Below are 26,108 nucleotides of genomic sequence, written 5' to 3' on the forward strand. Positions count from 1 at the left end.
AGAGTATATTATCTATTCCATTGGATAGTCACTGTTACTTGCTTTGGCATTGAATTTTTAAATAAGAAAACATAGTTTTATGTAGTTCTTTTTAGGTATTTGATTCTTTTACTTTGGTGAATTGGCTTATTCATCTCAGTTTGTGTAATGAGAAACTGAGAGAAGATATTAAAAGGTATATGAAAAAAATCTACCAGTAGGATTCTGTTAGTTAAAATACATTTACATTATTATGTTTCTGTTAACTGCTTTGCATTATATGTTTTGCCCAGTTCTATCTCTTGAGTTATTTATTTATTTATTTATTTATTTATTTATTGAGGATAATAGAAACTCATGAACTCTTACAAGGTTTTTATGAGTTCTCTATTGCTGACAGGTTTTTCAGAAATAGGAAAACCAATATTAGTCATGCTTCTTGACTTTACAGAAACAATTTATTTTTATTTTTAACATCTGTGTTGCATAATAATAGCATGGGTGAAATATACATTCTAAACTTGAAAATTTAGATACTTAAAATTTCTTTTTGAAACTTAATTTGTTAAGCATTATTGTAGCATATACTCACATAAAAGAATATTTTTTAAGTTTCTTGATATTTTGTGTGTTAATTTTATAGCATATGATAATTGGCACTCTAAACATTGCTAATAGTTACCATGTATGTGAAAAACTTGAACATAGTCATTTTACATTTTTTTCCTATTTGTATCCATTGGGAATGAATGAAGGATTTGGTTTTTGGTTGAATAAATTTAAGTAAGCTTTCTCCCAGCAGACTTCAGTGTAGGTGTTAACAATGTCAGTTGCTGACAGAAGTTGATTCTATTTTGTCCAGTAAAGTTCTGGTTTAAAGAATACAACAGATAGTTATTTCATGAAATAAGCTAAAATTTTAATTAGCTTTTAAATAGGGTTTATAGTGGAAAATGTATTTGAATAAAGTGAAGTTTTTAATCTTTTTCTCCTGTGTCTTTTTAAATGCTGTTTATGTTTAGGTTTATTTATATTTTCAATTTAATTCCTCAGTAATGTATCTCTATGTACATTTATTGTGTGCAAGAAACTTGAGAGATTATGGATTCTCAATATGCTTTCATCTGTTCTCTTTCTTTCCTTACTCTTCTTCTGTCTTCTTCATTGTATTCTTTTTCCCTCTTTAATTTTTTCTATGTTTTCTTCCTCAGTCATACTTTCTCCCCTTCTTTGTTTCAATATTATGTATTCGTATGTGGAAATAATTGAATCTGTTACGATGGTCTTGTTTCTCTTTTCTTCTGTGCCTAACTTTTGAATATTTTTATGGCTATTTAAAGTAGGAAGAGAAGATGCAGCTGGTTCAAAAAGAACCTTGAAGAAGTTCTTCTAATATATTGTATAATCAGTGTATATAGTAATATTGTTTCATTTTGGAAAATGTTTATAAAATAGGCAGAAATCAGACAAAGTACACGTAGTATAGGGTAATCATTTAATGGGATCTAGTATTATGTTATGAAAAGAGGTATAGTGCCCATGGTTTCTCTTAATATGCGAGCACTTCGTTACATAAAACTTCTTTGTAATGGCTTTTTTGGGGGATGGATCTGTTACTTACTAGTTATGTCACCTTGGTAAGCCTAGTTGAATGTTACCTAGGCTGAATGTTAGTTTCATCTTTACAACATATGCTAAATAATACCCATCTTTTACATAAAGTTCAGTAACATTTTAAGAGTAATTATTTATTGATAGACTTATGTCTAACTGAATTCTTTTTTCCTGTTTTATAGGTTATGTACAGAGTCTGATTAGACGAGTTGTAAATAATGTAAATATTGTAATAAATAATCTCATACTAAAATATGTTGAAGATGATATTGTTCTTTCAGTCAACATTACTTCTGCAGACTGCTATACAGTGGGTGAATTATGGGATCGTGCATTCATGGATATTTCTGGTGAGTAAATGTCAACAATAGTATAGATTTTTCTATTATTGAAACAGCTGTCCTGGATTCTAAAACTTTTCTGGGCCAACAGGCTGTTTGAAAAGTCTAATGAAAGCTTTATGCCTTCAGCCTGGAAAAAGGCATATATGTAAAATTTAGCATATAGTTATAGGAGGTTAATAAACCCTCAGATTAAGAAATTTCAGACTTTTTTTGATATTGTTAAATTTTATTCTTTCTTGCCTGTCACATACTTGTTTCAAATGCGATAAATAATATTTTACAATGCTGTGGATTGAAGCAATAATAATTAAATAATATTAAAATTTTGAATGTTTTTGAAGGAGGAAAGGAAACATGTTGCTTTTGCATAGTTGGATAATGGCAAAACAGTGTATCTGATTGATTTATGTTTTAGGGTTATATATTGCAAAGCATAGTTGGGAGTTTTGGGTAGTCCCAAAGCCTCCTTTGTTACCTGCTGCATCTTATTCTGCTTATATTAAAAGAACTACTAGTAATAATTTTAATAACTCCATTTATTTATTTTATTATGTTCTACATGAAAGGTAGGCACTGTGCTAAGCACTGAAAATACAGCTGTGAAAGAAATAGACACTGCTTTTTCTTAATTTTGTCAGAAGGCATAATAGTTAAATAAGTCACAGTACTTGTTGGTACATGTTCTGATGGGGTAAGGAGTGGATATTTTTGGAAAATATAGTAAGGAGACTATTGTGAGCACCTTTTATCTGTGACTTAACCATGATACGTAATTGCTAAAGTTATCCTACCCGAGTTTGAATCCTGGCTCTCCTACTGAGTACAGATTTATGACTTCACTGTTTCTTAGTTTCCTCAAATACGTATCACAGCATAAAAGCGTGCTGTACATAGTGCTCAGAAAATTAGCTGCTGTTCTTATTATTTATATTCAGTCTCAAATTTTCATAGCAATTCTATAGAGTGATATCTTTTCTCATTCATTTACTCATCTTAAGTTGTAATTAAAAGAAAGTAAAGTGAAATTGAGTCTCTAGGTTACTTGACTTGCCTTGTTAAGGCATACAAATAGGAACTAGCAGAATTGGAATGCAGTTTCATTTTTGTGCATTCTTTAAGGTTTGATCTAGAAATTTTAAAAATGAAGAATAATTCTGGTCTCAGCTCTGTTGTGAAACATAATTAAGAGCACATGCAAAGACCCAGGGTTTGTTTCTGAGACATTGTTAATTCCTCCTCCGTCTTATCCTCTGTGGGAGGAAATACTTGGTAAAAATCGCAGAAGAAAAAGTTAAAAAAATAGAAAACAAGCAGAACTGGATAATGCAGGACTGAATAAACGAGTTGACATTTTAGGGAAAGAAATTTCATTTATAGTTTTTTTTATCAAAGTAATGCAAATATTACTTTGGGAAATTATTTATAATGAATTAGAGTCTTGGATTGGGAGTTAGGGGGTCTTGGTTCAAATCTTGTCTCCAACACTGACTTAGTGCAACCTTGGGTAAGTCATTTGTAATGAAAATTCACATTTGTAAATTTGTAACTGCCAACCTGTCAGTGTATTTATGAGAATCAAGGATGATACCACGTGAAAGATCATGATGATGGTGGTGTTAAGGACAGCAAAAAGAGTAATTTCCATTTATTGAGCACTTGTTAAATGCTGGGCCTGGTGCTGTTTTTTTTTTTTTTTTTTCTTTAAGTTAATTATCTTGTTTTAATCCTTTAGTTTCTGAGGTAGATGTTTCCCCTTTTATTAATTTTTAATGCAACATTTGGTATTTACAAGAGGATTTATGTAACATATTTGTTAAAAAAACAATGCAATGAGCACTTATACTCTGAGTAACTAGAACATTAACAGTTTCCCCATCAGTGTGCTTTTCCCTGTCCCATTCCCTTGCTACCTCCTAGAATTAACTGCCATATTAAATATTGTTTATGATTTAATTGCTTAAAAAGCTGGGCTATAGAAAGGAATGAAGTCCTGATACATGTTACAACATGGATGAACCTTGAAAATGTGTGCATACATATAAGCATTTCTAGGACATATACAGTACTTACGAGTAGGTTTGTTGGATGGGAGGATATGCAGATGTTCACATTTTCAAAATAATGTTTAATCATTTTCCAGAGTGCTTCTTAGATAGGCATAATTATCCCCATTTTACAGATTAAATGGTAACAAATTATCTAAAGTAAGTACCAGAATCAGCATTCATTTTGTATGTTTTTAAGATAGCTCCTGTTGTAATAATGTTTAAGAAAAACATTTTTCAAAGCTTAATAATTTCCTCTCTCACTGACAAGTTTTCTGAAATATCCTTGAAGTATGATCACTTTATGTTCTCATAGCATGATGGATAGGAAAATGTGCTTTTGAGTAAGGCTGTTAGAATTTGAATTACAGCTCTGCTCTTCTTTATAAACTGTCTAACAATAGACAGATTATTTACCCTTACTTTTCCTTTGTTCCACATCTTTAAACAGAGCCATATAAATATTATGAGATAATAGATGTAAAAGATTTAATATAGTGTCTAATAGCAAATATTCAGTAAAGTATAATTACTATAAAGAGAAGGAAGGAAGCATTTAGTTTCTTTCATGTCGAGTCCTATTATAATTTCTTTAATTTATGTACGTGTATATAATAGTAACTAAATCATTTATGTATATACTGTGTAAAATGAAATAATATGGTAACTTTGTATTTTTTTTTGAATAAAAGTAGATTTATTTAGAGAGATGTACATGGTAGGGTTACGGGTGGTGGTTAAAGTAAAGGTAGATACACAGTCTGTAGACAGAGTGCAGGCCGTCTTGGAAAACAGAGAGCGACCGTTGTTTGTGTATTTTTTCAACAGACAAATTTGATATTTATTTGTTTAATGAAACTTTATTTTCACACATGTACATACTGTTTAAGTTTTTAAGAAGTAAAAACTAAATCCAAAAAAAAAGAAAATTAAATGAGTTAATTAGAGGTTGTCAGAATATACTCAGAAATAGAATGGACTAAAGTATAATTTATTGTTTGATTCCCATGCCCACAGCATGTGGATAGCTGCTAAAAATTACTGATCAAGTAGATTTGGGCCTGATACTTACCTAAGAATTGCTAATTAGTTAGGAATAAAATAACTCATTTGCTAAATGTTTCACCTTCTAGTTTATACTTTACCAGCAATTGTTTCCATTTTTATTCCCTTGAAGACAAACTTTATACTGTCATTGATAATTTGGTAATTTCTTCATTAGTTATTATTGAGAGAAGTGCTGTCCACTAGAATTTTCTGTGATGATTGAAATTTTTCATGTTTTTACTGTCCAGTACTCTAGCCACTACCCACCTGTGACTTCTGAGTTCGTGAAATGTGGCTAATCCAACCAAGGACCTAAAGTTTTATTTTCATATAATTGTAATCAGTTTATAGGTAAATTTAAGTAACTACATGTCACGAGTGGCTACCATATTGAAGAGTGCAGGTTTGAGAGTAGCAGCAGTGAGTTTTTTAGTATAAGATAAATGATAAATGTTAAATGAATGACTGTTACTCAAAATGTTATTTTTAATATGATTTCTCAATAATTTGATTGTATTTTAATATTTCATTGCAGATTGTGAAATGTAACAAAATTTTTTATAGACTTTGTCTACATTTGTAGTTAGGTGTCAAGCAAATTGGGGGTGAACTGCTTCATTTCTTTGGCTTCTATTTGATTCTTCATACATAAAATGGGGATTATTGTGCCTATTTCATAAGGTTGTTGGAAGACAAATTATATAATAAAGGATAAGTTCTTTTCTTAGGCTCTGGCATCATGTATTAAATATGCTATTAATTTTATTTCTATTATTTTTATTACTATTTGTACTAATAAATAATAGTTGCATTTTCTTCTCTAACTTTCCTTTTTACTTAAAATGTTTTTCTTTTCTTTTTAGCAACTGATCTGGTGCTGAGAAAGGTTATCAATTTTTCCGACTGTACAGTTTGTCTTGATAAACGAAATGCTAGTGGTAAAATAGAATTTTACCAGGATCCTTTGTTATACAAATGTTCCTTCAGAACTCGTCTACATTTTACATATGATAACCTAAATTCCAAGATGCCATCTGTTATAAAAGTAGGTGTTTCTTTTTCTAGTAGTTAAGTTGCATGTCTCTACTTGGTTTATTTGCTGTTGTGCATATTAATAAATATTGAAGAGCAAAGAAGAAATTAACCTCATAAATATATGTACCATTAATTTTTGTTAAAAAGTTTTATTTATATTTTTTAACTTTTATGTTATTATAGTTACAACTTTTTGCATTGTGTGTTCTAGTAGAGATATTTTGGGATCAACTTTTTTTTTTCTATGACTGTACTTTCCTTTTTAGTTTGTCCAACTATTTGTTAATGATTTTTACTTTGAGGAAATAGAAGAGATCATATGAAAAAAGTGTATTTATACCCACAGTGGACTGAGTATCAATCTGTATTTCAATCCTTATAATTTGTTTAGCACGATCTGATAACTGTATAGTTACTGACCCTTACCTTTCTTAAAGATATATAAGGCTTAATTTGCTAACCTAATCTTAGTTGATTGGTTCAAGAAATTTTAGCTTTTTATCTGTGGTTTCAAATTGTAATTAAAATCTTAAGAAAAAGGAAACTTTTCAGATAATGTCTTTTGATCTGTGTGAAACTTTGTTCTCCAAGGTACTGGTGTATATATTTAATGTGTATAGTTATTCTCTAAGTGTAAATCTTGTGTTCTTTTATTATATAACAGTTTTCCTACTTCTTGTCTGACTGTTTATCTTTGAAAAAGAACATACAGTGACTTGTCATCTGGTTAACTAAGTTTTAATGTGGAATGAATTTTTATTATTTGAATTACAAGCTTTTGAATGCTTAAGTACTGCAATGGAAAAGCCTGCCTTGAGTCTGAACAGTGGTATTGACTACTATATGTGTTTGGGCATGGCTATATAAATGATTAGTTTTGCATAATGTTTTTTAAAACAACACTTTCTATTTTATGAAACTTTATTAAAATTATATTTACACATGAAATCTACCTGTTTTTCTTTGGTAATGTGCAGTTATGAATATTTCATTTTTTCTCTGCACATTGTGCCGTGCACATTGGTTTGTTTAAATTCTGTTACTTTCTTCTACTTTTGAATTAGCTTCTTAGGCAAAGATAAGCATGGAAAAGTATGAATTCAATAGTAATTAGGCCTCTGTCTCAGGACAATGGACTTAATTTCCTTCTTTGTCCTTGACTCTCCTCCTAAAGTTAGAGGATGTTAAGGGTGAATTAAAGCTATATTTTGAAAGCAAGTAATGCATATATGGAAGCCTTACTATATAAAAAACCCTTATTGATCATTGGTACAAATTCAATTGTGCATTCTAGGATGTGGCTAAATTAGAGGAGAGTATAAAGAAATGAACTTGAGGAAAGCTTAGTGTTAGCAATATTTGTGTTCTCAAAATTGATTAGCCATGACGTTTCATTGTAAAAGGCACTTTAATATAAATAAGCTTGTTGACTTGTGGTTTTTGACTTTGATAGTCACTGAGTATGAGATACTATTGTGCTCAAAAGAAATTCAGTTTTGAGTTTTTTATTAATACTATTGAGATGTAAGATTTGCTGTTTTGAGTTAGACCCATCATTCTTCCAACTCCCATCCCTAGGAAAATATGTATTAAATGGACGTGGTTAACCTTATCTATCACCTCAGAGACAGGGGATTTCCCAGAAATGTTCCAGATACTCTAATTATTTGTGTAAGACTCTTATGTATGCTTGTTTGAGTGGCTTTTGAATTTGTTCATATTTCGGTTAGGCTTTTTATGATTTCCTGTCTTTGTGAGAAAAAAGTATATCTGGAGATTATATCATCTATGAGATATAGATCATATGGGTATGTGATTTATTTAACATTTCTCTTGGTTTTGAAAATTTACTTTTTTCTACAGTTTCAGAGGAATGAAAGTCTGCAATAAATCTTCGAGCACATCTCTGATTAATTCCTTATGAAAGATTTCTGTAATTGCAAATATCTTATTAATGGATTTAAACTTTTTAAGTCCTGTGATCTGTGCTGCAAAATTGTTTCCAGAAAAGTTTAACCAATGTATATGCTCATGAACATTAAGGGGAGTGTCTGTATTGCTTCTGCTGTCATTAAATATGATCATGTTAAAAAATGCAAAATTGAACAAAAATAGTATATTTTAATATTTGGTTATTATTGAAGTTAGATTTTTGAAAATATGTTCACTGGCCATTATTTTTTCTTTGAAAAATTCATTCAGGTTCTTTGTCAGTTTTTCTATTGGGGATTAATCTTACTGATTTTAAAGATACTTACATATATATAATATATAAAATATATATTTTAATGACATGTTTGTGTGTATGATATATTAAATACATTCATACATATATACAGGGTTGATTTTTTGGCATTGGTTTTGCTAAGACAGGTTGTTACTGGTGCTTTTGGTGCTATGTAGTATTTAAAAGGATGTGGCAGAGAAATCTCAAATTTAAGAAGAGTTTGGCAGAATTGTACTGCATACTTCTCCCCTCCCACCCCCCCTAATTTTCTTATCTCTTTATGGTGTAGTCAGTGTATGATTTTCAAGTCAGTTTTAAGAAACCTATACTCATATTTGAATATGGTATGTTACACCTGCCCCATACAACTTTCTTCCCTTTCAAATACAGTTCTTCTTGCCTTTATGCCTAAAAATATGATGGTTATCATTACCTCTTTTTCATGTTTCATAGACAGTCAAATACCAGGTAGTTAAAATAAACCTTCCAGGAGACTTGACTTTATGACTTAATTGGTTTTACTCCATGTTTATGTAACAGCAGGAAACCATTAGATTGAGGCTGTGTTTATATTCCATTGACGTCTCTTTCTATAAGGAAAACCAAGATTTGTATCTTATGGATAGTAATTAATCTTATTTTTCACTTATAATTGATTCATGTTATAAATTTTATATCATGTTTAAATCTTATTTAAAATTTGTCTAAGAAACTTTCCTGAACATATATTTCACTTGGTTTTTGTATTTGACAATAACATTTTTATCATGTGCCTACTTCTGTAGTTTTAATGTTAGTAATTCCCTCACTTAACATATGTTTTTAGGATGTGTATGCATTCTTTTGGTGAAGAAGGCTGGAAAGGGTGATTCAAGTCTTACTAAAATGACATAATGAAACTTTTATTCGTAGTTGTGACAGAGATCTTTCTGGTTTTTGTGGGAGTACTATCATATTCTTAGAGGGTGGATATTTGCATAACAAAAACTTCTGGGAAAAGTTATCTGGAAATCCATTGTGACTGTATCAGCTCAATATCATTTCTATTTCCACTTATATAGTTTGGATTAGTATACTTTCTGTCTAAAGTTTATTGATCATTATAGCAAAATTTGTTTTAATTCTTAAGATTTTAGAGTAAACTATTATTTTGTCTTAAATGTTAAAAGTTTGGAGACATTACTGTTTCTCCTGTGATATTCCATTTTAAGACTTAACATTTCTCTACTTATATTGAAAGGTACTCTCTTTGAATATGCTTTTGTTGGTGTTTTTGTTTTTTTCAAAATACAGATTCATACCTTAGTAGAGAGTTTGAAGCTTTCTATCACTGATCAACAGTTGCCTATGTTTATCCGTATAATGCAACTTGGGATTGCTCTTTACTATGGAGAAATCGGAAACTTTAAAGATGGAGAAACAGACGATTCTACCTGTTACAATAAAGATATGTTAGGAAACATTACAGGTAAATATAACAAAAACTTTATTTTATAACTATTGTTCTTACAAAATGTTTTCATCATTGTGAAACTTTAAAAACTACGTTAGATTGAGTTTTGCAGTGTTCTAATGTGATGGAATGATTTTATTTTGGTTGTTTGACACTAATTTTTTTCTTTTCTGCATTCTATTCTGATTTTGTTTTTTCCACGTACTAAAAATAACTTTAATATTTCTAATAGGTATTAGTGTTTAGAATGTACGTTACATAAAATTTAAGTTAGTCCAACCTCAAGATTTCCTAGTAAATTATAGTACATTTGACCCTAGAACAACATGGGTTTGAACTGCGCAGGTTCACTTACACATTTTTTAAAATAAATACTAACTGTAGTACTGTATGATCCATAGTTGGTTAAACCTTTGGATGCAGAACTGTGGCTACAATGGAGGGTTGACTGTGAAGTTATACCTGGATATTCAACTTGTGCCTTTAACCCCGTCATTGTTCAGGAACAACTATATTGGTAATTTGTCTGAGAAGTCTCACCAAGAGTTATATCTAATTAATTTATTTATACTTAATTATTATATGTAATTATTATTAACTGTAATTATACTTAACTATATGCTTCATTGGAGATACCTAGTTAATTAATTGGAGCATTAATTAATGAAGTATATACTTCACTGAAAGATACCTAGCAGGTTAACTTCAGTTATTTAATTCATTTTGCTTTTATTAACACCTAGTGTATGTAAGACATTATTGTTGGTAATGTGGGAAAATACAGAGAAATTCTTTCCTTAGAATCTTAATATATAATGGAGTGGACAGAAATGTGAATAGTTAAGTTTGATGTTTGGTAGAATGGTAGGATATTTGATTAAATAGAAGTATGAATGATCTGAAGTAGAAAAATGCTGAAAGGAATCATTGATTTGCATTGGGCCTGAGATTCAGGAAAAATTTGGAGAAGTTGATGATTAATTTCTATAATTAGAGCCTTTAGAGAAGGGCATTTAAAACTTAGGAACAAATAACCCAATTAAAAAGTGGGCAAAAGACCTGAATAGACATGTTTCCAAAAAAGATACACAAAGGGCCATCAAGCACGTGAAAAGATGCTCAGTATCATTAGTCATGAGGAGTAATGCAAATCAAAACCACAGTGAGATACTGCTTTACAGCCACTAACCAGTATAGTTATAATTAAAAAGACAAATAATAACAAGTGTTGGCAAGGAAGTGGGGAGATTGGAACCCTTATGTATAGCTCATGGGAATGGAAAACAATCTGGTTTGTCACAAAGTTGAACACAGAGTTACCATATGACCCAGTAATTCTATTCTTAGGTTTATATGACAGAGTTGATAACACATATCTACATAAAAATTTGTATGTGAATGTTCATGGCAACATTATTCTTAATAACCAAAAAGTGAAATAACCTAAATGACCATCAGCTGATGAATGGACAGTTTGGTATGTCTATATACTGGAATATTATTCAGCCATACAAAGGAACGAAATACTGGTATATGCTGCAACATGGTGAACTTTGAAAATGTTAAGTGAAAGCAGCCAGTCAAAAAGGAACATGTTGTGTGATTTCATTCATATGAAATGTCCATAATAGGCAATTCTATAGAAATAGAAAGTAGATTAGTAACCTGGGCTTGGGGGAAGGAGGTAGCGGGGAGTGACTGCTAATGGATAGAGATTTTCTTTTTGGAGTTCCTTGTTTCTTAGAACATGAAAATGTTCTAAAATTAGATAGTGATGATGGTTGTACAATTTGTGACTGTATTAAAAACCACTGAATCGTACATCTTTAAAGGCCAAATTTTATAGGATTCAAATTACAGGTTAAGAAGAAAAATCTTATCACCTTAAAAGAAAGCTTATGGGACATTAGTAAGCATATATAGGTGTAACACATTTTATTTTATTTCACACTAGGCAACAAATTTCTGTTAGACAATGAACTCCTGAGACAGGAACAATGTCTAACACCTAGGACAAAACCTGGCATATAGAAGGTGCTCAGTTCATTTTTTCCACCTTGCTATTATGATTAATTTGAAATATATAGGAAAGTTGAAAGAATATACTGTGGACACCCATATACTCATCATCTAGATTCTACAATTAATATTTTATCACACTTGCTTTATCTTGTATTTCTGTTTATCTAACACCACTTTCTCTCCATCAATTCAACCAATGTTTTTGATGCCTTTCAAAGTAAGTTATGGACATTAGTACATTTCACCCCTAGACTTCAGTAGCATATCATTAACTAGGGTTTATATTTATTAATAATTCTTTTTATTTTTTCAAAGGTTGAATTTACAAAGTGAAATGCATTAATCAAGTGTATTACTCATCAAGTTTTGAGAGATGTGTATGCTTGTGTGATGTAAAACACCCATCAAGATATAGATGATTAACATCTAAAAAATTATTCATTAACATCTAAAATTATCTCATGCCTCTTTCCAGTCATTCCCTCTTCCACCTGTCTGCCCACCCCTACTGCACTCAAGAAAATACTGTTCTGAATTTTTTGAAAATTCATGGATTAGTTTTGCTGATTCCAGAATTTCATGTAAATAAAATTATACAGTATGAATTCTCTTGTCAAAGGATCCTTTCATCAAACATAATACTGTTTTTTACCTTTTATTAAGATTTAATTTTTAGAGCAGTTTTACATTCACAGCAAAACTGAAGGGTAGATATAGAGATTTCCCATGTACCCCCTGTTCTTGTACATGCAGAGCCTCCCCCATTACCAGCATCCCCTCCAGAGTGGCGCATTTGTCACAACTGATGAACCTGTATCATTATAACCCAGAGTCCTTGGTTTACTTAAAGTTCACTCTTGGTGTTGTACATTCTCTGGATTTAGACAAATGTATAATGACATGTATCCATCATTATGGTATCATACAGAGTGTTTTTGCTTTCTAAAGGCATAGTATATTGGGGATTCATCTATGTTGTATATATCAGTATTTTTGGGGGGTTGCATTTTGCCTAGTAACACTTGGCATTCTTTTTCTCTGCTGGGCGCATCAGGAAATCAAGAAAGTTTCTTGATCTTTTTGGTATTATGTTTCCGAGAAAAGTCAGTTTTTCAGCACTTTAGCCTTATTTTGGGGAGGTGGGTTTATGTTGTTTTTTAAGTTAGTGAAATGATAATGAATTTATTTTTTGTGTTTATCAAATACATTTAGAATTACATGATAAACTACTCCCTATGTAACATTGTCAACTATGAAAGGAGATTGATACAGTACAACATATAGAAACTTGAAAGTGGTAATGCTACATTATTGGTTTCAAAGAATAATAACCAATGTATGATTTGTCCATATTTTATATGTAGAAAAAATCACGTGAGAGAAACATCTTTGTATAATTCGAATTCCTATTTATCCTTAGTTAAATTCTCTTGATTTTTAACTTTATTTTGATTGTTAGGTACAGAAGATGAAACAAGAATAGATATGCAGTATCCGGCTCAGTACAAAGGCCAAGAGCTGTATTCACAGCAGGAGGATGAGCAGCCACAGGGATGGGTATCATGGGCGTGGTCATTTGTGCCTGCAATTGTGAGTTATGATGATGGTGAAGAAGACTACCTTGGGAATGATTCTACATCAACCACACATCAACAAAAAACACAGACTTTGAAGGATCCTATTGTTTCTATAGGATTTTATTGTACAAAGGCAACTGTGACTTTCAAAGTAGGTTTCCTTTTTCTTGCTGATTGTCTGTCTCTCAACTTTAATGTTTATATTTTGATTTCCAGTAAGAATCTAGCTTAGTTTATTTTATACTCAGTAGATGTAAGGCAGAGTCTCACAATCCTTAATTCTTAAAACCATATGTCATCTCTTCTAAAATCTCTGAATTTTGATGTCTTTTCCTATCTTCTTAAGGCCTTCTTCACTTTCCTTTTTTATTAGGATTATAAAAGGAAAGTTTTATAATTAGCTTCATGGAAAGTTCTTCTGTCCCTTCTGAATCTTTCAGTTGGCATACAGGGTACCTTAATATTTTTATTAAGAAAGAAATACACATTAAGAAAATATCCTGTGACTTCATATACTTTTCCAGCCACTATTTCATCTCTGAGCTCTCCTTCACTACAAAATTTCTTTAAAGGGTCGTTTATATACATACTTCATATATATATAAAATTTTCTTTAAAGGGTTATTTACTTCTCTCTTTTTTTCACCTATCTTTCTTTAAGATTGTTTAATTTTTTATTATCTAGTTCCTAATCTAACTCTATTTTTCAGCTGTGTTTAAAATACTTTGAATACTTCCTCCATTAACAAATACATGTAAAATACATTCTTAAAAGAGATTATATAATAGTTATTTTCAGGTGAAAGAATAATAAGGTGGTCACTTTTATTTTAAAAAAATATAATGCCACTAGTACTTTGGTACCCCTTATTTGTTCTTCTTTGATTATATAATGTCTTCTTTGCCCCTCAACTATAACCCAACCTTTATTTTGTGTTATTTATTTCTTGACTTTTTATAATAGTACTACTGTACATGTAATATTCTTGAACAGTATCAAATTCATTCAAGTATATATATTCAAATTAATACATATTAATGCTATCTATGTACCATTGTTTTGTCTCTAGAGAGCCACAGTGAATAGATCAGCTATCAATCTCTGCCTCTTAAAATGTAAATTGTTATTATAAACAAGTAAGATATATAGTATACCCATTATTATATGTAGGAAAAATAAAAGAGGAATAGTGAATGCTTCCCCTAGATGGGATGGGATTATGCAAGTTAAAAATGAATGATCAGGGAAGGGCTTAATGGAAAGGGGATATTACAGTAGAGACTTGTGGGAAAGGAAGCTTTGTTGATGTGTAGGAATGAACATTCTAGGAACAGCAATTTAAAAGCCCTCAAAGTTCAAGGAACAGTGAGGAGGCTGGTGAGGCCAGAGCAAAGTGAGCTAATGTAGAAGCAGTACAAAATCAGGTCAGAGAGGGCTGAGAAAGGTCCATAAATTGTCAAACCATGTAGGTCATTTTATGGACTTGGTCATCAATCCTGGGTGAGATAGGTAGATTTTGGATAATTTTTAGCATAGTGGTTATCGGACGATCTGAATTATATTTTAGATTGCATCACTCTGTTTGCTGTGTTGAGAATAGATTCTAGGGGACAGAAGCAGAAGTATGGAGATCGGACAGAGAATTGCAGTTTTGAAGCAAGAGTTATGATGTCTTGGACTAGGTGGTAACAAGTGGAGGTGGTGAAAAGCAGTTGGATTTTGGATGTATTTTGAAGGTCAAGTGTCCAGGACTTCCTGATAGATTTTATTGTGAGACATAAATGAAATAAAGAGGATCCAAGGATGAGTCCTACACAACTAGGAGGGTTGAGTTCTGATTTTCTGAGATGGAGGAGTATGGCGAGAGGATTAGCTTTGAGATAAATATCAGGAGTTTCATTTTGGAGATTTCAGTGAGGGAAACTGAAAATAAGTGACTCAGGATGTAGGTGAAAAAACCAATAGAGTGCCTGTCCAGAAGTGCCATGAATGTTTTCTAGTGGAGGGAGTAGGTTATTTGTGAGAATGGATGATTGGATTTGGCAATGTGGAAATTACTGTTGATCTTGTCCAGAACAGTGATTTGACACTGGTGGAATCTTAGTTGGAGTTGGTTAGCAACAAATGGGAAGATTGGTGGGGATGTAACATTGTGCAGTTGCTGTGGAAAACTGACGGTTCCTCAAAATGTTAAACATAGAATTATCATATGATCCAACAGTTACACTGCTAGGTATATATTGAGAAGAATTGAAAACTAAATTCAAAGAAATGAAAGTACACGAATCTTCATAAAAGCACTATTTACAATGACCAAACAGCTAAAACAACTTAAATGTCCATCAGATAGAGGAAGGCATAATAGCCTTTTCAGAAAGTAGTGGCTGTTCTTTTTCCATTGTACACCAAACTCAGTAAGTGGTGGTTTTAAAAAAAAAGACTAGTTGTATCTCTGACTCTTGGAAATTGTCTGGTACATATTCAGCAAATAAATGTTTGTTGAATAAATCCATCATCTATCCATCTACCCATCTGCTTTACATTTTTCTATATTTTTGGACCCTCTTTTAGATTTTTTTCTTTACTTTTATCTGTCTTTGGGCTTATTTTTTTCATGGAGGCATTTATCTGAAAAAGATAAACTTACGTGTTCAACCTGTGAGGTAGCATTAAAGGTATTATTCCAGGCAACTTGTTAGATACTGGAAATGTAGCTGTGAAAAATCAAATTTCTGCTCTGCTGTCTTTAATTTAGCTTGGATTGTTTAACTGCTTGAAGTAAACTTTTAAAATCAGTAGTAAAGCTATATAATTATTAACGCTAGCAGATGGTAGATTAAAAATATTTTAAAATAAACAGTTTTTAAAGATTTTTCTTGTTAAAACCATTCAGTATTTTCTAATTTGACAGAAGCTACGAAATATAGAGGATAAGTTTCAACAAAAGTATAGTCATGGCTTGACTGGTTTAAGGAATATTTTTTAGGGGGGTAATAGTTTGGGGCAGAAATGATAAAAATGCCTACATTAGCTGTACTACCTTAGCACTACTGTTTATGAATTTTATGAAATAAATTATTTTTAGGTTGTATTATAAAATTTGCAGTTGAAATTCATTGATTTAGCTTTGTTTAAATTAAAGGGATATGGGTCAATCTGCAAAAATAAAAACGATGAAATATAGAACTCTTTAAAAAAAAAAGCCAGCTGTTGCCAACTGTTTAGATATCTTGCCAGTTTTAGATGATCCAAATGAAGTTATTTTTAATTTAAATTTGTGAGGAAAGTTAAGGATTGCTAGTGAAGAACTATCTTTTCTTGTGATTTTTTTTATGTATTTACTTTCAAAGTTGAAATTTTGCTGGTACTTTTCTGTGAACTTCATTGATGAGAAGAATAGTATTAAACTGAGTCAGGCAGAATAGGCATATATAAAACTTTTATAGACTTTTGGGCTAGTATTTTGTCATTAGTTAATACATCTTTTAAAAAATTTGAAACATTTCTGTCTTTCTAAGGTTCTGTAAAGGAGATATGTTGATATTTAGAAAGAAAACAGAATTCATTGTTCAGCTTGGATTTGAAGAATGTATGGAATTAATTTGTGGTTCATATTTTGGTCAGAAAATAAGGTCATGTTTCTACATTAGCATTCTGAACAGTTGATATTAATCCAACAAAAATCATGCCAAATTAAAGGTAGCATTTAAAAAATAATGTTGAAAATTATTCTTGTAATGTTTGAGTCCTTTTAATCAATTAATTGCTTTTTTTCTAGAATAATTGTAGACAGCTGAAGGTTAATTAAGTTTAAAATATTCAGTTTTACTTAAGCATTTTAGGTTATAGAATTGTACTTTACAACAGCAACATTGTGTATACCTGTTTTAGAAGCCTCCAAGAAGTAAAGCTTAAATTTTATAAAAGCTATTTTTTATAAAGAATGAGAATAATTTAGTTGATTCTCAATATATAGAGGTTATCTTGCTTACAAGTATAGCTTTTCAGCTTTGACCTAAGTTAATTTTTTTTTTGAAAGTGTGATCATTTGTGAGGTCACTGAGTCATTAGCAACATGGAGAGAATATCTTTTAAAAAAGAAATAACATTTTTACTTTGAAATAGTTTTAGATTTAGAGAAAAGTTGCAAAGATAGTACAGACATGTGACATATACTCCTTATTCAGTTTTTCCTGTTGTTAATGTCTTATGTTATCATAGTACATTTGTCAAAACTAGGAAGCCAACATTGGTGCGTTATTGTTAAATTCTATACTTTAATTTCATAATGACCTTTTTCTGTAACATGATCCAAACCAGGATACCACATTGCATTTAGAAAAATATCTTTTTTTTCCCTAAGAAAAGTATCTTTTAAAAATAATTGGTTTTTGGATACATAGAAATGTATGCTGTAAGTTTCAGAGGAGCAAGAATATATATAAATATATACATTTATTTGTCAGCATCTAGATTAGTACTTGTTATCTAGCAGGCACTCAGTATTTGCATGATCGAATGAGTCTATGACACATGCTGTGAGATTATGTACTTAGTAAACAGCCGTGAATCTGCTTAGCTCATAGAACTATAAAAAGTTTTGTTTAATCCGTGTTTTTTCACAGCTTTCTTTTTGATTACAGATAGAGAGAGATCTTAGAAATGATTCAACTAAATCTGATTGAATAGTGCATATAAAATGAACTGAGGTTAAAAAGTATATTTAAATTTTTGGCAGAATATATGAGCCATTTTATGACTGTGGGACTATTATAGCTATATAGCTTTCACATTTTTAAGAAATATTGTTAAGAAAAAGGAGTTAAATAAAATAAAGTGGTGCTTAAATACTCCATATGAATTTATTAGACTAGCATATTCAGCCTTTATACCATGGATAATCTGTTACAGCTGTTTTTGTTGCACCTGTTTTCCTGCTTAATAATTAAATTTCCCGAGTCTTAAAATTGGCCTTGTTTCCATCAATTCATCATAGTAATGACAGTTTATTGCCATTTACTACTAATTTGACTTACTTAATATTCTTATATCGTTTCTTAGCTCACTGAAATGCAAGCCGAGAGTAGTTATTACAGCCCTCAAAAAGTAAAATCTAAAGAAGTATTGTGTTGGGAACAAGAAGGAACTACAGTTGAGGTAATCTTTCAACACTGAACATATGTTTAAAAATCTTTTGAATGGTCCTTAAAGTTAGTATTCAGTAAATGCAGGTTTTTATCATAGGTAGTTTTAAAAAAATAAGTTTTCTGTTTCTGTCAGGGTCAGTATTGTTTGAAATAATTTTTCTTTAACAAAGATTTTACTGTGATATGTGACGTTAATTTTTTTCTTTCATTTTTCCATTTGACCTGTGTGTACTCATATGGATGTGTGGATTAGTGTTCTTGAAGTGCAGTTGAGGATCCAAAGTTTTGATGATACAGAGACAAAAAAGATGTTTCTTACTTTAATAGGGTTTGTGATCTGAGGAGAATAAATTTGGAAAGGTCATAATCCTAGAGATGTTTCAACTAATTTAGAAATTCTACAAGGAAAGCCTGTAACATTTCTATGAAATTCAAGTTCATAGTTCTAATGTTCCCTTTCCTCTTGTAGGCCCTTATGATGGGAGAGCCTTTCTTTGATTGCCAGATTGGTTTTGTAGGTTGCAGAGCCATGTGCCTTAAAGGAATTATGGGTGTTAAAGATTTTGAAGAGAATATGAATAGAACTGAAACCGTAAGTCAAAATCTCCACTTTCACCCATTTTTTTTTTTTTTTGGATAGAATGCAGGGATAATGAGGTGCTTATTGAAGTGTTTAACCATACCAAAAATTTTGTTGGACTACATATATCTTTGGCTTGAGAAGGGAACTTTACTATTTTCCCCTGTAAGAAATTATAGAGCTCTGGGGAATTTAGAAAGTTGGTAGTACTTAACACCTGGACAGTAGTTCCAAATACTTTCCAATTCATAAATGTTTCTTCTTTCTTGTTTATGGCAGCTACTTGGAGTTCCTCTTTGGTTTGTTAAAATGTTCTTTGCCAAAATAGGCAATGGAAAATTGTCTTTTTACAGGTCTTCAAGTTGAAGTGATTTGTATTGACTACTGACTTAGTGTTATAAAACCAAAGTTTTATTTTCCTTAACTGTCTAATGATTTTTCCTCCTGTGCAAAAAACTTTGTGTTTATTTTCAGGAAGCCTGTTTCTTCATTTGTGGTGAAAATTTGAGTGTAAAAGGTTTGACATACCTCACAAATTCATTATTTGATTACCGAAGCCCAGAAAATAATGGTACTCGTGCAGAATTTATCTTGGATGCAGCTAATCATAAGGTCAGAGAATATATATTTGAGCCAAATTCTAGGCTGTGTTTGCATGGACACTTTATGTGAATACTTGTGATTGCCATCTTTTTTCTCAAAATAATGTATTCTGAATGCTAGTTGTTTACTGAAACATCTAGAATACTTTTGTCCAGCTTCTATATCTAGAGAGGTTTGGGAAGTGCACAGAGATCTCTGCTTTCATACAGTATATAGCCACAGTAGTTCACTTAGTCATTCCCTACTGTTAAAACTGTCATGGAAGAAACATGTAGAATTATTCTTTGAATTTCAGTTACTTTTGAAGTGTGGAATTAATGAAAAGAGATGAAGAATTTCACGTTGGACTTCGTGTATATCTTAGTATTGCTTGAATTCTTTGTATAAGATTATGTTAATGTACTTTTTAGGGCATAAATTAAAAAATTCAAAGAAAGTTACTGAAGAGTAGTTTAATAGAATCAATAATTTACATTTTAGCCCTTTTCACTACAAACTTAATTTTATAGTTGAACATAAAAGAATTTAATTTTTACCTAATTAACATGTATTTAAAATATTTTAGTATATCTTTAGTGTTTGAACTGTTTTATATAAGTGTACTAAAATATTTAAGGAGTAACTCTATTTGAGAGTATATGTTTGACAGTTTTGTGTTGGTAATAAAGATCAGGAACCACTGTCCTGCTCCATTATAGGTATTCATTAACCAAACATTATTGATGAAGTGGTTAAATTGTCTAGTAGAATTACAGATGTCCTTTTGTGTGGTTTGTAGCAGAGGTAACACTAACTTTTTTGTAACTGAATTCTTTGAATAACCTCTGTTCTTTCGTTTTGTTAATCCTTTGAGTTGGTACATATTCTGTGTTAGGATATATGTCTGATTCTTGACCTATTAGATTTTAAACTCAAAAGTCTCCTCTGTACAACATCCGTTCTGTTTGCTTTTCTTTGTTGGCAGGAGACATACACTGAGATAGCTGGAATGCAAAGGTTTGGGGCTTTTTACATGGATTACCTGTATACAATGGAGAATGCCAGTGGCAAAGGTACTGGTTTCTTTCCTTTATGTTTGCTTTTCCTTGAACAACAGAAACAAACACTTCTTAGAAATCAAGTGTTACCTGATTAGTGTTGCACTCTGTTACATCAGATTAACTTTCCATTACTTTGGGGAATGGTTTAATTTTAATGTCATGTTAGAGTTTTCTTAGATTCTTAATGTTTTTAGTCCTTTCTTTGTGCAACTGACTGAAAAGGCATTTTGTATTATTAACTAGAATTAGTTCTAATATGTATCAAATATTGAAAATTTTGATACATCAAATTTTATATTAAGTTGTCAAAAAGCATAAATAAACATTTCTTTTTCAAAACATATATTTTGAAGATTATATAGATCCTAAGGATCTACTGTATGGCACAGAAAACTAAATTCAGTATCTTGTAATAACCTATAATGGAAAAGAATCTGAAAAAGAACATATATGTGTGTGTGTGTGTGCGTGCGTGTGTGTGTATAACTGAATCAGTTTGCTGCACACCTGAAACTAACATAACATTGTAAATCAACTATACTTAAATAAAAAAATATTTTGCTCACGAAAACAAAAGATTATATAGATTTTTTTATTAAAAAAGAATTTGTTGTTTCAAGCAGAAAAGTAGAAATAAGTTCTAGAAACTATGGACAATCTTTTATTATTTTATGTGTTTCATTCTTATTATGTTAGCAATCAAATGATTTCAAAAATTTAACTATTTGATATTTTATTTGCACATCAACATAGTGTGTTGTGCTTAGTGCTCCAGTCTTCATATTGAAAATTTAGTTAAAAGATTCACCATTTTTTGGGTTAATTTTTTATATTTTAATGATTTCTTTGTGTTAGGTGATGAGTTAGATATTGTGAAGGCAAAGAAGACCAAGTCATTTCTTAAGAAACCAATAGGTAGTGTTTATGCACTTAAATAAATGATTATAATAATAAAGCATGTTAAGAATAGCAATATGAACACACAGGTAAAAGAGGTCCAGGTGAGAAAGTGACTGCTTTTGGCTGTGGGGTTGAAGACTTCATAGAGGAGTTGATCTTGAAGGATCGTTAAGTTTTGTTAGATGAAAACAGTTTAGGAAGGAAAGGAAGTAAAGAGCAGTAATTTTCTGCTTCCTCCTTTTGTAATGGATTTCTAAATGTTGGTGTTCTGAAACCTTGGATTCACTTCTTTCCCTAAACTCTTCTTGAAGTAATCTTATTCTTTTCCATGGATTTAAGTACCTTCTGTATTTACATACTTGACATTTTCCCTTCTGTATCTTACATATATCTCAAAATTGAATATGTCAAAAATTGAATTAGTAATACCTCCATGGTCACCTACTATTTCACCCCTATTTCCAGTTTTCTTTTATTGGAAAAATTTTCTACCATCTTCTAGTTGCACAAGCCAGAAACCTGGGAATCATCACGACACACTTCTCTCCTAGCATCCTAACCATCAGCACATTTTGTCAAATTTTGTCTCCAGAATCTATCTTGAATTCCTCTCCTTCTCATAAGCACCACTGCTACCACTCTTGTCTAATCCTCTATCTTCTCTAGATTCTAATAGCTTTTTTACTGGCTTCCTGTTTCCACTCTTGCCCTCCTATAATTCATACTGCAATCAGACTGGTTTAATTTTGTGCTTAAAATCCTCACTGCCTTTGCATTGCTTGATTTAAAAACAAAATTTAAATAGTTTATCAAGTTTTGGTTTTGAGTTACTTAGTGGATAATGATAACCACTAAGGAAGATAGAGACACAGAGGGAAGATGTTTGGAGGAAAAGTTGTGTTTTGAGGTACCTGTGGATATTGGTAGAGATTTTCAGTAACCAATTAGATGTTTCAGGTTCCCCCTGCTGTCCAGAAGAACAGCATTCCTGTGAAACCTTTGGTAATCCAAAGTGGTGTAAAGTGAAGAAGCAGTTACCTTAGGACACATCTTGTTAATGGATGCACAAAGTAAAGTGAGATAAAATACAGATACTCACAGACACACTTCAAAGCTATGATGGCTTGATGCTGAGATTCTGAGTGTAGTTGCTGGGGAAGAAGCTTGGTGGTGCCACTCTCAGTGCTGGGGGTTTGCACTGCCTCTATAATGCCTTGTTGCAAAACAAATGCTGAATGCTATTTCTGCCTTTTTTTGTAAAAGTGAAAATCCCCTTTGGATTTCTTTTGGTTAGGGAAACAGCTACTAATATAGATCTTTTATAAAAGTGAAATGGCATAAAGCTAACTTTTGAAAAGCAAGGGATACCTGTATATGAATGTGCAATTCAGAAGTCTGTTCTAAGAACTTGCAAATTGTTATTGTGTTGTAGTTGCCAAATGTAGGTTGGTAGGTTTCTTCTGGTTTAGTGTGATGTCTTATGCATGTGCTATGGATTCAGTATCTTGTGAGGAGATGGGGTATGAAGTAGTGGCCTTTCAAGGAAACCTAACACTGAAAGTTTTGTTATTTGTACATATTCTGCTTCTAGAATTTTTAAGAGATTGAAACATGATTTCTGTTTGCTAGGGTGCCTGTATGTTTTCTGCCTGAGAGGCTGGTAGTTAGTGTTTGAATTTTTCATATATTCCATTCTTGTGAATAGTATGCAGTATTATAGATATCTTAGTCCTTACTTTTTTTAAACAAAATGATGGATCAGAACATACAAGCAGAAAAGTTCTATGCATTTATGTACAGAATAGCAAAGAATTATAAGCATCTGTGTATTCCCCACACAAGCCAAGAAACAGGACAGTGTTAGCATCTTAGAGCCTTCTGTGTGTTCCTTTTCTATCAGTCTTCTCCCTCCCTCACCAGAAGAAACTGCAGTTCTGAGGTTTGTGATAATCGTTTTCTTGTTATTGATTTACCACTTACACAGAAATTTTGTGAGCGGATAATTTTTTTTGAGGAAATGATAAAATTCCACTGTTAATTTAACTTGTGAATGTCACATGTACTTCAAAAATGTATTCATTCACCCAGTAATCTGTTCATTTATTCTTTGCCTGCTTTTAGGTAGCTGTGTTCGTATGTTTGCTTCTTATTGTGAATCTATAGTCACTTATAATGTAGTGACGGTGATTATAATAGCTAATGTATATTGAATGATTTTAAATGGAAGGTGCTGCTCTAAGTGTTTTATGTATAGTAGCTTATTTAATCCTCATATTAACCCTATAAGGTAGATAATAATACCCTCATTTTACAGATAAGTAAATAGCCAGTCTTAACACAGGTTAAGTAACTTGGCCATGATCAAATACCTGTTATATGGGATTTGAACCCAACTAGTATAAATCTATAGCCTACATTCATGACCACTGTGTTCAGATTTTCTTCTTTCTTGGATTACTTGAAACAAGAAATTTGTAGATTTTTCATTATTTATGAGCCTAAGAAAAATATTTTGAATTTTCACAAGATGTTAATTTCAAAACTTGGAAATATTTTATCTAAAATTCTTGATTGGTTGTGACTCGACGTTTGTTTCTTCGGTCCAGATTATCAAAAAGTGCCCTAAATTTTATTTTATCTGAATGTAGTATTAAACTGATAATTTCACGAAGTTTGTAGTGAATTTTGAAATTTTGAAAGCAGATTTGATTGGTACGCTTTAAGTAGCTCACGCTAATATTCTACTTAATGTAAAAAAAAACTAGTAAATGCAGTAAGAAAAAGGTTATATTATTTATTTCTGTTTTGGTAAATGATGTAGTAGTACTTTGCTCACATTATAAAATAGCATATGAAGAAAAATTCAGTTTATAAATTTCTGGCGGCTCCTGCTTGATATTAATAAGCATTGTGATAGTTATTTCATTTTTGTTATGCTACTTGAAAGCACTTAGTGTTTTAAAAATGAAATTTCTTATTAATGTAACTTTAAATATTACTGTTATAACTACTACCTTTCTAGTCTTTATTTAGGAAATTATTGCCAATTTTTTATGGACCTAAAATAGATAGCTGAAAATGTAATCTACCATAGAAAGATTTTAGAGACATAGAGATAAAATTGAAACCATTCAGTTATTGGATTGAGGAAAAGGATGAGAGAGAGGCATCATGGTTCATTGCCCTTTGAATCTGGGTATCTTGTGACAGTATTGGTGTTAATTTAGGTGAATGTTGAAATAGAAGGATTCTTGATTCCTACATTATTCTCTTTAAAGGTTAATTTTCTAGCTTCTGGAGTAGAGCTATTCTCTTTTTTTTTTCTATAAAGGTATGGATTTTTTTTTTTAAACTGAAACTCAGACTTATAAGGTATAAGTTAAATATAAGCCAACTTTTTAGAACTAGTAGGGAAAGAAAGCAGGTGAATCTCTAGTGCAAGAGGACAATGAGGGATATATAGTTCTCACAGATGAAAGTAGAGTTCCTTCTTGCACACTGACAACACAAATGGTTGATGGAGTTGTTTTGATAACTTGCAGATTCCTCTTCAGAAGGGAAGAAGAATAATTTTGTGTTGTTAGATATAAAAGTACAGATAGGTGTGGGCTGTGCAGGTTTGTTGCCTCTGGTTATCCTGGAGGGACTGACAGGTCCTTCCTTTTTATTAGGCTAACTGGATATTGTCTTGACTTTTAATGAGAATAGTCAGATATTCAGGGAGCTGGAATGACCAGGCCTTGAGGGTGGTTACAAGTAAATACCTTGCTGAAAAGATACAGCTAAAAGCCATTCACAATTTTACATTTCAGATAAGCCACTGGTATCTAAATTTAAACTGCCTTATAATCAAGTTGCATTATCTGGGAAAAAATACAAGCCTTCTGTTATTTTAGAGGCAATCTGAAAAAAGAAATGTCTTCTCATAAAGTGACATAATAGTCCCTTCAGTACTCAAAGCAGCACATTTTCCTTGTTTTTTGAATATTGTGATTTTCAACCAGAGTTCTTCTGGTTGTGTTTAAGTTACCTCATCCTAACAGGTAACTTTAGAAATGCCTGATTTAGCTATGAAAAGAAATTTTTAAAATGTGAATGGTATTTTATTTATGCCTAACTTCTAATGTGACTCACTGTTATTTATGTGTATCATAAAATGATCATAAAATATGCGTAAGATTAACTTTGTATGTTTTGTGACATTTAATTCTGTGTGATCATCTTGTTAAGAATATATGAATAATTATTTTTTGTCTGTGGTACCGAGACTAAAGATTAAACTGAACTCCTTTGTTTGAAATGAAGGAAATGTATTTTTGAAAAAGTTATTAAAAGGCATAGATAAGGAATTTTTGTGTTCAACTGGACCTTCCTAGATTCTAAAGATAGTAAATGTTGGAAAGTTTTACTCAACTATATTTGTTTGAATAAAGAAAATGGCATAAGAGTTAAAAAATTAATATATGTTGTCCCTTAAAATGGTGGATTTATATG

The 26,108-nt window shown here is 31.3% G+C and overlaps 1 protein-coding gene across 12 annotated transcripts in view; it reads left to right on the forward strand.

Annotated features, from left to right (window-relative positions):
* The window catches only part of VPS13B (vacuolar protein sorting 13 homolog B), a 627,348-nt gene that overhangs the window by 45,751 nt on the left and 555,489 nt on the right, over window positions 1-26,108 (forward strand). For all 12 annotated transcript variants that reach the window (XR_006725148.2, XM_045517216.2, XM_074352638.1 and 9 more), the window contains exons 5-12: window positions 1,776-1,943; window positions 5,893-6,074; window positions 9,585-9,759; window positions 13,226-13,494; window positions 18,406-18,501; window positions 18,961-19,083; window positions 19,546-19,683; window positions 20,639-20,726. Coding sequence is in view for 11 of the 12 variants with exons in the window: in XM_045517216.2 (XP_045373172.2) it covers window positions 1,776-1,943; window positions 5,893-6,074; window positions 9,585-9,759; window positions 13,226-13,494; window positions 18,406-18,501; window positions 18,961-19,083; window positions 19,546-19,683; window positions 20,639-20,726 (1,239 nt within the window). In the remaining variant the exon portion in view is untranslated. The remainder of the gene's footprint in view (window positions 1-1,775; window positions 1,944-5,892; window positions 6,075-9,584; window positions 9,760-13,225; window positions 13,495-18,405; window positions 18,502-18,960; window positions 19,084-19,545; window positions 19,684-20,638; window positions 20,727-26,108) is intronic.

The sequence above is a fragment of the Camelus bactrianus genome, chromosome 25, assembly GCF_048773025.1.
Source record: "Camelus bactrianus isolate YW-2024 breed Bactrian camel chromosome 25, ASM4877302v1, whole genome shotgun sequence".
Classification (NCBI taxonomy): domain Eukaryota; kingdom Metazoa; phylum Chordata; class Mammalia; order Artiodactyla; family Camelidae; genus Camelus; species Camelus bactrianus.